This window comes from Falco naumanni, chromosome 4, assembly GCF_017639655.2.
Source record: "Falco naumanni isolate bFalNau1 chromosome 4, bFalNau1.pat, whole genome shotgun sequence".
Taxonomy (NCBI): Eukaryota; Metazoa; Chordata; class Aves; order Falconiformes; family Falconidae; genus Falco; species Falco naumanni.
Genome location: NC_054057.1, coordinates 17,648,909 through 17,663,086, shown reverse-complemented (window position 1 = coordinate 17,663,086; position 14,178 = coordinate 17,648,909). Strand labels below are relative to the sequence as shown.

Here is a 14,178-nt window from a genome sequence, read left to right as displayed (position 1 = left end):
GACATCTATCTAAGCGAAAGAACAATTTTCTACAACACTATTACCACGGAATAGCTTTACTATTCCTTTCATTTTAACCTCTCATTTAACTTGAGTCTTACACAGGTTTGGTACTACCTCCATCTTCTAAAACTGCTAGGACCAAATCAAGAAATAAGAACCATATTAAGTCCAAACCCAGTAAAATCAAAGCAACTGCACTGAATTTAAACATTGTTTTTCTGGGTAACTTGGGATGAAACTGTGCCAAATTATAAAGCCACACAAGAACCACAGTAGATCTTGGCTGCTCTGTGAGTAAGCAGGATGTAGGATTCTTGCTTGAGTAGTTCCCGCCTGCTCTGCTCTGGGACAGCAGACACACAATCCACAAAATTAAGTCTGAACCAGACCCAAACCCTGCTGCCCATGCTCAGTCACATCTGGCCACATGCCATGGCTGGCCAGGGGCCCGAGAGCTGACATACTGTGGCAGTGTGCCCAAACCACGCTGCTCTTCCCCTCTCCTGCTGTAGCTCCAGAGCTTCTACTTCAGAAAAAGGGTCATGGCCAGAATACAGGGTGCAGGCAGAAGACCCACAATCTGGGTCAGGGGTGCTCAGAGAGCTGCCCACCCATAGATCAGGCCTGACATAACCAGATACAGAAGATTTTTTAAAGCCCTGTGTACTACTTGATTCTTTGACTCAACCCCACGGCTGTCAAAAGAGACAGGGAAAGGTCCCTGGCTCTTTGGAGAGAATTATAGACTGCACTGGTTTGAGAATGAATGCTTCAGCTTTCACTTATGGGCAATTTTTGCAAAATAAATTTATGTATACACCAACTTGCTTAACAGTCCTTTTCAAAATGAAAGCATCCTTTAGATGGAATTGAAAAAGTAATCTTGCCTCTCCATCTGTTTCCCCCACATTAAAACCACAGATCATAAGTCCCATTTGTTTCAAAAGAAAGTAAAATCCTGATATTTTGTCTAGCTGCATCCATCCCTCCTACCCTTTAGGTCATCCTTTGTATCCCTGAGAGTTTCTCCTCTTTTTCCAATGACTACCACACCTACCTGTGTGACAAGGTGACTTGTCATTTGCTGCTGTGGCTGCTGAACCTGCTGAGGCTGCTGGGATGAAGGCTGCTGCTGAGACTGTCCCACCATCTGGCTCCTCATTGTCTGCTGGCCACTGGGAGGATTGTATATTGCCGGTGTCCCATCAGGATTTACAAACGGTTGACCTGAAACAAAACATCCTGCTTTTGCTGAAAACTTTTACAAATATACTGTTTCCTGTATGAAATCATACAACCTTGCTTTACCCGTCTGGTCTTCAGCTGACCTTCTACAGCAGTAAAGAGCTCATTACTCTCAATGCCTCATTACAGTATCACCTTTTATTTTTTTTTTCATAGGCAAGGCAGAAAGCAAGTATCTGTTTCGGCTGTATTACTTTCCAAGGAATGGGTGGAAGGTTACTATGACTATAAGATGATTCAGATGCTATGGTTACCTGAAGACTTTCAATGATCAATCAGTTGATACTAAAATTGAACTCTGGAGCAAATACTGGAGGTAGAGAATATTCACATACATTTTATTGCCACACAATAGCAGTCAAATGGACACAACTATGCATGATATACTGTAGTTTGTATGAAAAGAAAAAAAAAAGAAAAAAAAAAAGAAGAAAAAACCCCATCCTCGTTACTAATTTATTTACACATTCTAATATCATATTGCTGTACTTTTGAGTGTTGTGGCCTATGTAATCAGAAGAGACAGCACTGGAATTTATCAAGGAAGCAACATTTAAGATGTTTTTGAAAATCTGTTATATAGAGGACAAATTCTGTCTGAAGTTCTTCTAAGCTGCTGGACTCTTTTTACTTCAGATATTTTAGCTGGGGAAAGAAACTTTGTAAAAGTAATGTGTTTTGTTGTTTGTTTGGTTTTTTTTAAATAAATTTACCCAAGTCAATGACTCATAAACAAAAAAGAAACATTATTTATCTGTAGCAAAAATGTTTTCCATGACCTCAGTGACCTTTTCACTTCCATCATAAATTCATAAATTAAAGGAATTACAGATTTTTTCTATGAGAAAAAAGGAATCTTAGTAATGAAGTATAACATTTGAAGTAGATAACTAAAGTATGAATATCTGAGACAAAAAGGGAGATGCAGTGACTGGGAGCAACAGTGAAATAATGAACTTCTGATTTGTTCACAAGCACCTCTACCATTTCTATTTACTCAGACTTTCAGTTCCCTCTTATTAGTCATGATCAGAAATGTATGAGGAGCGCTGGCTACAGAGACCTTGCCTTCTCTCTCTAAAGCACCAAGACTTTCTGGATGAAGTCACCATACTCTACTGGGCACGTCACACCCACAGTGAGAAAGGTCACAGTTAGAGTGAATGGAAAAGCAGCACGGGGAGGTACTGTCCTCTAGTCAATTTCCTGCTTCTTGCTGTGAACACATGGGGTGACAATGGCACGGACTCCCTAGATTTGGGAGTCCCAGGCTCCAGAAGTACTTTAGGAGACTGGGGAGGTCAGACTGGGTAAGCAAGATAACAGGCTCCTGAATCCTACACCAGACACTCAAGCGAAGCTGTGAAGAACATTTCCTGTGGCTCGGCAAAGTATGACAGAACTGAAAGAGAAAAGGTGTAGTAATGCTTTTAAAGATGAAAAAAAAAAGACCTTTCATGAAGAAATCTTGAAATAACAAATGAAAAGGAGAGATCAGATGGCAGCAGGGAAGACATTTGTAAGTTACGAACTGTGGCCCTGATAGAAGGGCAAAGATTGCAATGTCACTTAAAGGAGTAAGAATGAAACGTAAATGCTCTTAAATTGTCAAAGGGGTTAAGTCAGAGAATGTGTCAAGAGGAATTCTTTAAAGGGTAAAACAGACTGGTGAAGCAGCTGAAATAGAGAGTAAAACAGCATAGCCACATCAACAGTCTTTTCCCAAAGCAAGCAAGAAGCTTCTCTGTCTGGGGAAGTAGAAGGGTAAAGCAGAGGAGAGGAAACAAAGGAAATTGAAGATATGGAAAAGTGTGGATTGCCAACACCTGAGAAGGAGCCAACAGGTATAATCAGAGCAGGGAGATACTGACAGTATCTATGGATGCTATTAGAGGCTTGCCCTGTTAGTGACTATGTAGTGTGAAAGGAAGCAAAGATCTTTAAAGGACACGGTGTTATGATCAAAAGAGAGAAAAAGACTGGAAATAGCCACTCTGCAAGAGAAGAAGGAGCTAAAGAATGGTGTTACACAGGAAAAGAAAATCTATTCATTACAGGAAACAAAGCTCCCTTTTTCCTTTTCTTTAATCTGACTTCTCTTCATCTATGTTTCTGACAGCATCCATCACTTTGATAGTCGATCACAGCATCCAGCAATCTAAATCTCCTCCCTATGGAGCTTCTTTTGTAATATTACCCTAATAAGATGCAAAGATTCTGAGCCCAAGGAGTGGCAAACCTGCAGCATGTATTTTGTTGCATGTTAAAAACACAGTAGACACTGCAGCATAGCCTGACTTCCAGCACAGGTAGCAGCGTGAAGCTATACATCTGAGACAAGAATCTCAGTCTTCAAAAGAACCTGCTTCCTCCATTTTCTTTATTAGGTATGTATTTACACGGGAGCTACAGAAACAAAACACAGGGTTTGAAAGAAACACAAAATTATACATACACAAAAACACTTGCTCCCTGAATGTCCGACATAATAAAATACATGGAGCTCTCAGTGATGCCTCTGCAGACAATGAGGCATGCTAGGAGGGGACACAAGGTACTCTGGTCTAGTGACAGTATTGAAAGACATTATACCTACAGCAGAAAAAGACTAGGTACCAGGGAAAAATACAAGCTAGCTGCTGCAAATTGCTAAATTGACAAAACAAAAAGAGGTGTTCCTCTTATACAGCTCTTCTGGCTTGCAAGTTTACTGAGCTCCAGCCTCCTTGCCGTGGCCAGTAACAAGCACAACCTCTCAGCTGCTGTTGGGCTCAAAGCAGCAGCAATTCCTTTTGTTTGTTTCTCTCAGTCCTGTCACCTGAATTATGGATGACTTCTGTCTAGGCCTGCTGAGTTTTGTACAGAAGTGGACCACATAGTACGCAAAATGCTTTCTTCTGTATTGACTAAGAAATGCCAGTGCTACAGACAGAACTATCAACTACCAGAACAACAGAAATGAGTAAATTAATAATGATGGGTTTTCTCTTATGCCCACCTATCATTCTATCCTCTGCCCTAAGTGAGTTTTTAAGAAATGTCCAAAATCAGCATTCATGATGGCAGCATTAGGCTCTCACGTCAATAACGTAATAGCTTGAAGAAAGTGTACCTCAACAGTAAAAGCTTGAAAAAAGTACAAGTTTGTGCAAGTTACTAAGTCATCTTTCCGGAAAGAACTTATCACACCGAATCTAAACAAACAAGAACTCCTTCCTGATTTTATATATGTTGATTTATATTGAGTAGCTCCAGCTACTACTATCTCTAAATACTTGTGGAATGCTTGGTTTAATAGTTTGTCAACGCTGTGTTTTTCTTAAATACTGCAACTTTCAGTTTTTCTCAACTGAATTCTGACCAAAAAAATTACTATTTTTAGCTGTGGACTCACAAATAAGCTTTGCACATTTTCATCAAAATACTGGAACACGGGGGTGTAATATATACAGAATGCTGGCTATATATATATAAAAAAAATAATCCCCAAACAAAAAGCTCCTGAATGCTCTATTAAGAACTTCGGGAAAATATTTTGGAGTTCAACTCTCAGTTTCCAGCATAATGGTAAATACATTTCACTGAAGGCTTTGTTGTTTTAAACCCAGCATAACTCAGCTAAGGTTGACAGCACAGCTAGTCATGGTCACCGAATCACTGAAGAAGCATCGAAGCCTCAACCTCCCTAAACCTTTTGAATACTGTCAGTACAATACTGTGGGGAGTAATAGCATAACATGATCTGGACCAAGGAGGTAACAAATTGCCTTAACCTTTCAGCAAGCACTCAAGCTCAAGCTGAGTGGTCTAAAGCCCCCACAGTGCTTGGGTGACAGCAAGTGCCTCCTTTGTGTGCTGCAGCACTGCTAACTACCAGGAATTGAAGAAATTACAACTTTCTCTTATCACAAAGCTTCTGATTTAAATACAATTGCTAATCATACAGCTCACATAACAAAATCAACTCTGAAGTGCTAATTCAAATGCAGCCCTCAAGCCTTTTTGAAATTCTGCTGTTAAGCACAATCTCTAAGACTTTGATATTGTATTTTGGTTGCACTGTATCTCAGCATGCTCAATATGGAAGAGTATCTGTCCTTACTGAAGCTAATGGGATCTTGGAGGATTCACAGCCAGGGTTTTTACGAGATGAATATCCTGACCACACAAGTGTGTTTTGTATCACTTCCCACCGGCTATGCCACAACAGTCTCAGAAAGCCAATCCAGATTTGCCTGCAGATTTGAAAAAACAACCTGCCATATGTCATGTCTATGTATATTTGCTACTTACTTCCTCATAAAGTGCCTCAAGGAAAATAACTCTAGAAACAACAAATTTGCCAGTTCTCTAGATGACATCAGAAACACCCAAGGGCAGTACCAGGCAGGAGAGCACCGTACTGACCTGTGTGCGGGTTGAGAAGGATACTGCCAGGCGGTATCCCTGCAGCTTCAAGTGGAAGAATGATATAGCTGGTGTTGCTGGGAGCCACCTGGCCATTCATCCCGTTCTCAGGGTAGGACACGTTGCCTGAAGAGCTGGCCGTCACCCCGGGCACAAGAGATGCACTTTGGAGAGGCTGATGTAGTCGTGACAGTGATCCTGAGGAGCCAGCACTGCTGGAAGACTCTGAGCCTAACAGAGAGACACAACCACAGCAGGGGGGTTACAAGGGATCCCGGTCCCCATCAGACACGGTGCATATGCAAGGACAGCCTTCAGAGACTGCAAAGGCAAGTGCTAGTCCATGCCCAGCTATTAGGAGTGGGGTTTTCACTCCCCGCTGAGCTCAGTATCCAGTTGTATTTCTACAATTCAAAAGACCACTTTCCTCCTGCAACATATGCTTCCCTCAGCCAGTAAAAAGCTTTATCAAATAGAACACAAAATACTCAGCATGTATTTATAATGCCAAAGTATTGGTTCGTAAGATATAAAAACTAAACAAAGGGTTTGTAAATTAAAAAGAAAAAAAAACCACGACAAAAAACCAACCCAGCACAAAACCCCATCAAATATTTTCTGTAAGGAGAAAACATAAACCAGCAACTGAGTTGTCAGTCAAGTAACAAGGTAGCTGTGCCATGCATGTATTAAATTAAAGCTATCTAAGATGCTACTTAAAACATTTGCCACTTTGGTCTTTCAGCATCTAGCCTATTAGAATTGATTATCCAAGATAAATCAAACATGTGAAAACCTGTAAAAATGGGGTGATGCATTATTCTGAAAACAAATATAATTTCCAGATTTCAGAGATTTTACTTGATTAGGTTTCAATTTGCTTCATGTAAAAATGACAAGAATCTCTGACAGCAAAGGTTCAGGTGAATGGCTGCCTTCAAACAGGATGTTAAGGCAAATACAAGGGAGGTGTGAAAGCAAATGTCTGTATGGATGCTTCCTCCCAAACATAAAGCATATTTTAATTGCAACCTCTTTTATTTTACTTCTTTGCACTGTCTGTGCATGTTACGCTAATTACTAACCTCCTTAGTGCCCTCCGGCATGTATAGAAAAAAAAACCAAACCAACAAACAAACAAAAAACCAACAAAAAAATGAACTCAGAGTTAGATTTTAGCGAACTTCTTTCTTAGAGAGCAAATTGCATCCTGTCATATTTGGGATATTACAAGAGGACCCTGCAGTAGGCTGCTTAAAGACTTGGATTCGTTTTCAGTCAAATCCATATTGGTATCCAAATTTCAGGTTTCCTCTGAAGAAATCACACCACCATCCTATTACTAAACAGAAGGTCTTTCTACAGATTACTGCGGATTCCTGTGTAAAACCCATTTTTATTCATCTTCGAACTTCACATTCATACGGCAGCTGCTACTGAGACAGTCCTTTTTATGAGCTGTGCATTATTTGCCATCGGCAGGAGCCTAAATCTGTTTCTTCAGTATCTAATTAAGAAAGCAACAGAGGTTTTAGAGGAAACTTTTAATTTCTATAAATACACTTCAAAGTTGTATTAGTTGCTATATTTTTTCCCCTTCTTGTAAATGATGTTGGAAATTTAGAAAGAGTATTCCTGCAGGGATAGTTTTATCTATTGGATCATTTCCGATTTCAGTGTTTCTACAAATTGCAGAGATACTCCTGAAGGTCATCCTCATCAAGCTGCAAGCAGTATTTGGCATCTTCCTCACTAATGTACAGGCAGAGATTATTTTTTTCTTCTACAGCAGTTACCACATTCTTTTCTGCATTTTCCTGCCCCTTCCACATGCGTTTCATGTTGCTTCTTTGAGTACTTGCTTTACTTTCTCCTTTATTTCCATCACCTACTGAATTCAATGGGTTAGAAAGTCGTCTGCAGATGCAGGAGTGGCTATGAGACTTCATAAACCTGTTATTTCTAAGCATGTAAGTAGCATCAGGCTTGAGTTCAGACTTCTTCCTCCCCATTTTGTCCTATTCCGAAGAAACGCCACCAGCATGAGAGAAGGTTGAAGCTCTGACATTCAACTGTTTTTTTCTTCTCCCCCTTTCAACTGCTTTTAGGGCAGAATCACAGATTGATCCTTACCAGCATCCATACGTTAAAAGCCAAAGGACTGCAATGAATTCAGATGTACTCTGGTATGCAGAAGTGAAAAAACCTCTGGAGCTATCACCCCTTACTGGGCAAGATGATAGCAGCTTTAAAAGACCTGACATCTGCTCTCCTATGTCAGTAGATCAAAAGTTGGTTATTTTGAAGGAACACAAATAAGACACAAAACCATTTCAGCACTTCTCTGAATATTAAAATGTATATATATATCACAGAAATCACTACTTTACCAATTTTGCCCCCATTTATCCTGAATGATCTGTTTTCATTTTTTTCCATCACTACACTTATTTCCTATCATTTGAAGTCTAGACATACTAAGGCAAGTAAATTCCAACACTAATGTTTGGAAATTAACACCAATTAATCTTGTCTTTGTAGCTCTGATTAGCTGTTTTCACGGTGTCCAAATCTGGAATAAGAAACCACCACATAATTAATTCAGTACTGTAGCAAATGGGAAAAAAAATGAACTATCTGACTTTATTCAGATTCACATTAAGAGATGTCTTGCTAAAGACTTCTAAAAGGAACTTTGACTAAATGAGATTTTTGCCCCCATGACATAAGCCAACCATTTTTTTTTTCAGTATGTAATGACGGCTACTTCTTCTAGATTCTTCTATAATTTTCTTGCTGCTTCACAGCTGACATAATAATAACCTTCATATTCTCATCAATTTCCATTAATATATTTTTAAAGTTTTCTGAGAGATACAGCAGTTCAAAGAGCGATGAAAGAAAGACAGAAAAATCACCACAAATGCTTAATAGCTTAGAGGGTCTGCAGAGGGAGAACATGGAGGTACCATTAATTTTCCGATATTCTGAGCACTAGCGAGCAATGCAACATGTTTCGCTTTATTTTCTTTGGGTCAGTATTCAGTATCTGATGACTTTGAACACCTCTGCTCATCTCACCTTCCAAGCCAGAGGTAAATTTTTCACTTCTTATCAATTAGACTCTCAAGACCTACCCACTACTTGCTCCAGACAGTCAGTTATTCAGGAACAGCAGAGCACCGATCGCCTCTGGAAGTGTTTTTGTCTTGGATATAGTTTCTTGGCTTACAAATATTTATTTTCACTTTTGTAAGTCACTGGTATTTCTGTGTACTACAATGTATTTAGACTTTTTAAAATTATAATGGTACATGAAAACATGAACATGATTATTTCTTTGCAAGCTGCACTTCTAAAAAAAAATTGATGTCTCAGCACAGTCAGTTGGTGGGAAGAATATGACCGGAAGCAGTTGCTTCTTGATTTATTGCCTGTGCATCAACATTCCTACAGTTTCTTTTGGACTCTACAAGATCCATCAGACTAATACCCAATTAAAGAAAATCATAGAGAAGCAGAAATCCATTTCTAAAAATCACAGACAAATTTATAATTCACAGGAAACTTTATTACAAAGAAGAAAAAAAAAAAAAAAAAGAAGGTGGTTAGTGTATTGAAATGCCTGCAGTATAATCATCTTTCCCCAGCAGGAAAAGCAAAGAACACCTAACAGGAGAGATCAGACTGTGGCTCCAATTACTTGGAGCCCTGCCAAGGAAGCTAACAATCCCTCCAGATCTATATCAACACAGCTGATACCCCAATGCAACCAGCTTTTTGTAAAGGGGTGGTGGGGGGAGGAGAAATACTTCAACAGATGTGCATTCCACCGAAAGGAAAAAGCATTAAGAGAAGCTAATGATGCAGTAGTTGAAACGTTTAAGTCATCCAACAATAATTTAAATAGATACATAGACACAAAAAGGACACTTCTTTGAAAAACATCTTGTCTGCCCTCCTAATAATGTATATTAAAAGCTGTTGCAATGTGTCAGTGACAATAACATGGTAGTTGATGTGCTAGAATTTCTCTTCATGGATGTGTTAGAGGCTGCACAGGTACATCTTTGGTGGCTACAGGGACATCCATTTCACTTACCATTCTGCATGCTTAGTCAACCCTGGAAATTCCACTATATTGCTGGAATTCTAAACTAACCATTTTGTATGATGTCCTATGTTGCAGGAATGCAATGTGATTACAATTTGTTAAATTATTAACTTCCCACTCATTAGTGAATTATAGCCTAATACATCTCTACATATCTCCTAAGCTTTGAAGAACAAAGAAGAAAATTTTATTTGCAATACACAATATGTGTTTTTCAGTGGAACAGGACTTTCTAAACTATCAACAGGTGCATGAAAATAACCATCAGAACCAGTAAGATAAACATGTAATGGGTTTCAAACAGCCCTTTTTGTGAAGTTTGGAAGAATGAAGTAACATAATTCCTTTGCTAAGCTCTAATCCCCATGCAGCTGAATGCAATTAAAGTCTAACACTAATTCACATTACTGGACTCTAGTGCAAAGAACAGCATGTTCCATGATCTCTCTTCACCTAAGGGGTGGCTAACATCTTTCTGTGCTTCAGTTTCTGTTTGTCTGCTATGTACCACTAATTACTGATTTATCAGAAGTTAGAGTTAAGGGCAACACATTTAATTTTGGTGACAACATTAAAAATGATCCAGAAAGGCTACAATGCTAGTATTGCAGCACTGTTATATACTCTCAAAGGCAGCTGTGAGCCATCTGTGAAAATTCTGAAAGTGTTAATGTTCCCATGCTCAAGAAGGGTGTTTGACAACGTTTCTGAATAACTATCATATATGTAGAATAATTTTCACTTTTAAAACGGTCACAAACACTTTCCATCATATAACCAGCGAATAACATTTTGACCAACTCATGACTTCAGACCGATTTCATATGTACTATATACAAGACAAAAATGGTTTAAATTTATTACTGTGAAGCATAAAGCACTTCAGAGAACAGGCTACTACTTTCTTTAGAGAAGAACTGGGGTAGAATTGGTGCCTACCAGGTGCCCTGCCACACTACCAGGGCAGTGTGCCTAATGTTAGTAGCTACACCTCTGCAATCTCATTTCAATAACTGTAGTAAAGACACAGAAAATAAACAAAATCCTCCAAAATAAAACCACGATCAAGCCTTAAATGTGTACTGAGCTACGGAACACCCAGCATTCCCTGTAACTGGAGCACAAAGTAATGATGATCTAATGCAAAACAGACACAACAAATTGTCACATGGTACCTATGGAACCTTAGAAAACATGCAAACAGCATGTGGGGGCTTCGACAGCTGTGTGAATGCACTCAGCATTTTTAGTGAAGGAAGAAGACTTCATCAAGATATATTCCCCATTACTTTTTTGAACAGCCATTCTTTTCTGCTTTAATGCCACTCAATATGATTTTTGAGAGAAGAATAGAAATAGGAAACCAGGTATTTCGTATGACTTTCCGCAGGCTGACTGACAGTTTGACTCTGTGTCCTGGCTTTGAAGGTGTAAGTTTGTTTTGACATCCAGCCTTGCTCTTTTTCCCCACCTCTTCCTTTTAGTTCGTTTCTTTTTTACTCTTCTTGTGCCTCAACTAGCTTTCAAAATTAAATATTTTAAAAATGTCAACTCATAATATGTAATTGCTTCACAAATAACACAGAATTTTAGTATCAGTGATGTTTTAAAAATGCATTATAAGAGCTTTCATTTGAAAGCAATTTTGAGTTTGGTGCAAGGGAGTGCAGACGCATTTACAAATATTGGCATGCTTCTGAAATTTCTCCTTTAGTACATTTTCTAAGTACACCCTTTAACACGCTTGATTTTAAGACTAAAACAGCTACTTAAAAGCATTACTCTTTTGCAGTTAGATGTCTCAACCCTCCAAACTGGATTTCCCTGACACCATTTTAAATGCTCTGCACCTCTGCAATACAATGCTGCAAAGAAATGTATTTACCTGCACTGTACTAAAGATGAATAATACATTAAAAAAATATAGCAGGAACCTGTGCCTCCTCTCTAATTCACATATATAAAATTGAATTCTGATGCCATGGAAAGATTCACGGGAAGCAAAGAAATCTGGAAGTAAAAACATAGTTTACTTCATGCCCCACTATAGAGCCTATTCAGTCTTTACACAAATAAAAAATACAGGAGGGTGTAGTTTCAAAACTACATACACACTTGTTTTGCTATGTTGCATATATATATATATGGAACAAGCCAGAGGTAAAGAACTATACTGTACTGATTCAAAGTCAAATTAATGTCTTAATTCCATAGGATTTCCCATAAATAAGGATGGAGTAAAGCAGAAGAAGGATATTAATATTAAGAAGGGATCCTTATGGGTCCCTTCCAACTTGAGCTATTCTATGAATCTGAAGATAATAAAGCCTGTATTTATCTAGAGTCTCAAAAGAAACACAAAATGAAAGCATTAAGAAGAGGCAGGATATTCCAAAAGCACCCAGCAGCTTTATGACCAGCAGCTTTCAAGCCAGCCGGGTTCTTTTACAGCTGTGACATGTAACACACACACGGGGGGGGGGGGGGGGGGGGGGGGGGGGGGGGGGTGGTCCCGAACCTCAGGGGGAGCAGCAAACCCCGCCGGGAGCTGGCAGCTCACAGGGCAGCGCCTGGGCAGAGCCAGAGCAATGGCGGCCAGGCCCCCGTAAAGTGAAACAGGCAGGGTCACTGGAGACCCCCCTCTGAAGGGGACAGAAGGCCCCGTACGGGACCGGCCCCACAGCTCAGGGCAGCTGCTGCCCCACTGGGGCCCAGGTTAAAGATAGGAAGGGAAAGCTTCCTGCCCTGGTACGGCCCTCAGATTACCTTCCATTACGGATTTTTCAGGTAGGCAGCGATGAAGTTGGAAGAAGTAGCCCAAGATCTGGTGTTTGTGAAGGACTGGTGGGTGATGTGATGGCTACAGGCCGTCTCGGGCACAGCGATCACGAAATGGTAGAGCCCTCGATGCTCAGAGAAGTAAGGAGAGGGGCCAGCAGAACTGCCACCTTGGACTTCTGGAGGGCAGGCTTTGGCCTGTTTAGGAGCCTGGTTGACAGAGTCCCTCGAGGGGCATTCCTGAAGGGCCAAGGGGTCCATGAGGGATGGACATTCTTCCAGAAGGAAGTCTTAAAGGCTCAGGAGCGGGCTGTCCCCATGTACTGAAAGATGAGCTGGTGGGGAAGATGACCGCCCTGGCTGAACAGAGAGATTTGACTGGGACTCAGAAGAAAAAAAAAAAAAAAAAGTTTATGACCTTTGGAAGAAAGGGCAGGCCACTCAGGAGTACTACAAGGATGCCATGAGGTCATGCACGGCAAAAATTAGAAGGGCCAAAGCCCAACTCGAACTTAATCTGGCTACTGCTATAAAAGATGATTAAAAATGTTTCTATAAGTATATTAGCAACAAAAGGAGGGCTAAGGAGAATCTCCATTCTGTATTGGATGTTGGGGGAAACATAGTGACAAAGGCTGAAGAAAAAGCTGAGATACTTAATGCTCTCTTTGCCTCAGTCTTTAATGGTAAGACCAGTTACTCTCTGGGTACTCAGCCCCCTGAGCTGGAAGACAGGGACAGAGAGCAGAATGAAGCCCCTCCTAATCCAAGGGGAAATGTTCAGAGACCTGCTAACACCATTTAGACACACACAAGTCTCTCAGGGACAGATAGGGGCCACCCAAGGGCACTGAGGGAGCTGGCGGGAGTGCTCACCGAGCCACTTTCAATCATTTGTCAGCAGTCCTGGCTAACCGGGGCGGTCCTGGTTGACTGGAAGTTAGCCAACGTGATGCCCATCTACAAGATCTGGACAGGCTGGATGAGTGGGTCAAGGCCAATTGTATGAGGTTCAACAAGGCTCAGCGCTGGGTCCTGCACTTGGGTCACACCAGCCCCAGGCAGAGCTACAGGCTGGGGGAAAAGCAGCTGGAAAGCTGCCTGGTGGGGAAGGGCCTGGGGATGCTGATTAACGCCACCTGAACATGAGCCAGCAGTGTGCCCAGGTGGCCAAGAAGGCCAACAGCGTCCTGGCTTGTATCAGAAACAGTGTGGCCAGCAGGACTAGGGCAGTGATCTTCCCCCTGTACTCAGCACTGGTGAGGCCACACCTGGAATCCTGCGTTCAGTTTTGGGCCCCTCACTACAAGAGGGACGTTGAGGTGCTGGAGCGTGTCCAGAGATGGGCAATGAAGCTGGCGAAGGGTCTGGAGCACAAGTCTTATGGAGGAGTGGCTGAGGGCACTGGGGTTGTTTAGCCTGGAGAAAAGGAGGCTCAGGAGAGACCTTATCGTTCTCTACAACTATCTGAAGGGAGGTTGTAGCGACGTGGGTGCCGGTCTCTTCTCTCATGGAACAAGAGATAGGACAAGAGGGAATGGCCATGTAGATTGGCTATTAGGAAACATTCCTTCACCGAAAGGGTTGTCAAGCATTGGAACAGGCTGCCCAGGGAGGCGGTAAGTTGCCAT

General features: G+C 41.0%; 1 protein-coding gene across 11 annotated transcripts in view; it reads right to left on the bottom strand.

The window, feature by feature from the left end:
- The window catches only part of ARPP21 (cAMP regulated phosphoprotein 21), a 144,227-nt gene that overhangs the window by 50,618 nt on the left and 79,431 nt on the right, over positions 1-14,178 (bottom strand). For all 11 annotated transcript variants that reach the window (XM_040593020.1, XM_040593019.1, XM_040593017.1 and 8 more), the window contains 2 exons: positions 5,656-5,886; positions 1,061-1,230 (listed from right to left, as the gene is read on the bottom strand). In XM_040593020.1, the coding sequence (XP_040448954.1) occupies positions 1,061-1,230; positions 5,656-5,886 (401 nt within the window). The remainder of the gene's footprint in view (positions 1-1,060; positions 1,231-5,655; positions 5,887-14,178) is intronic.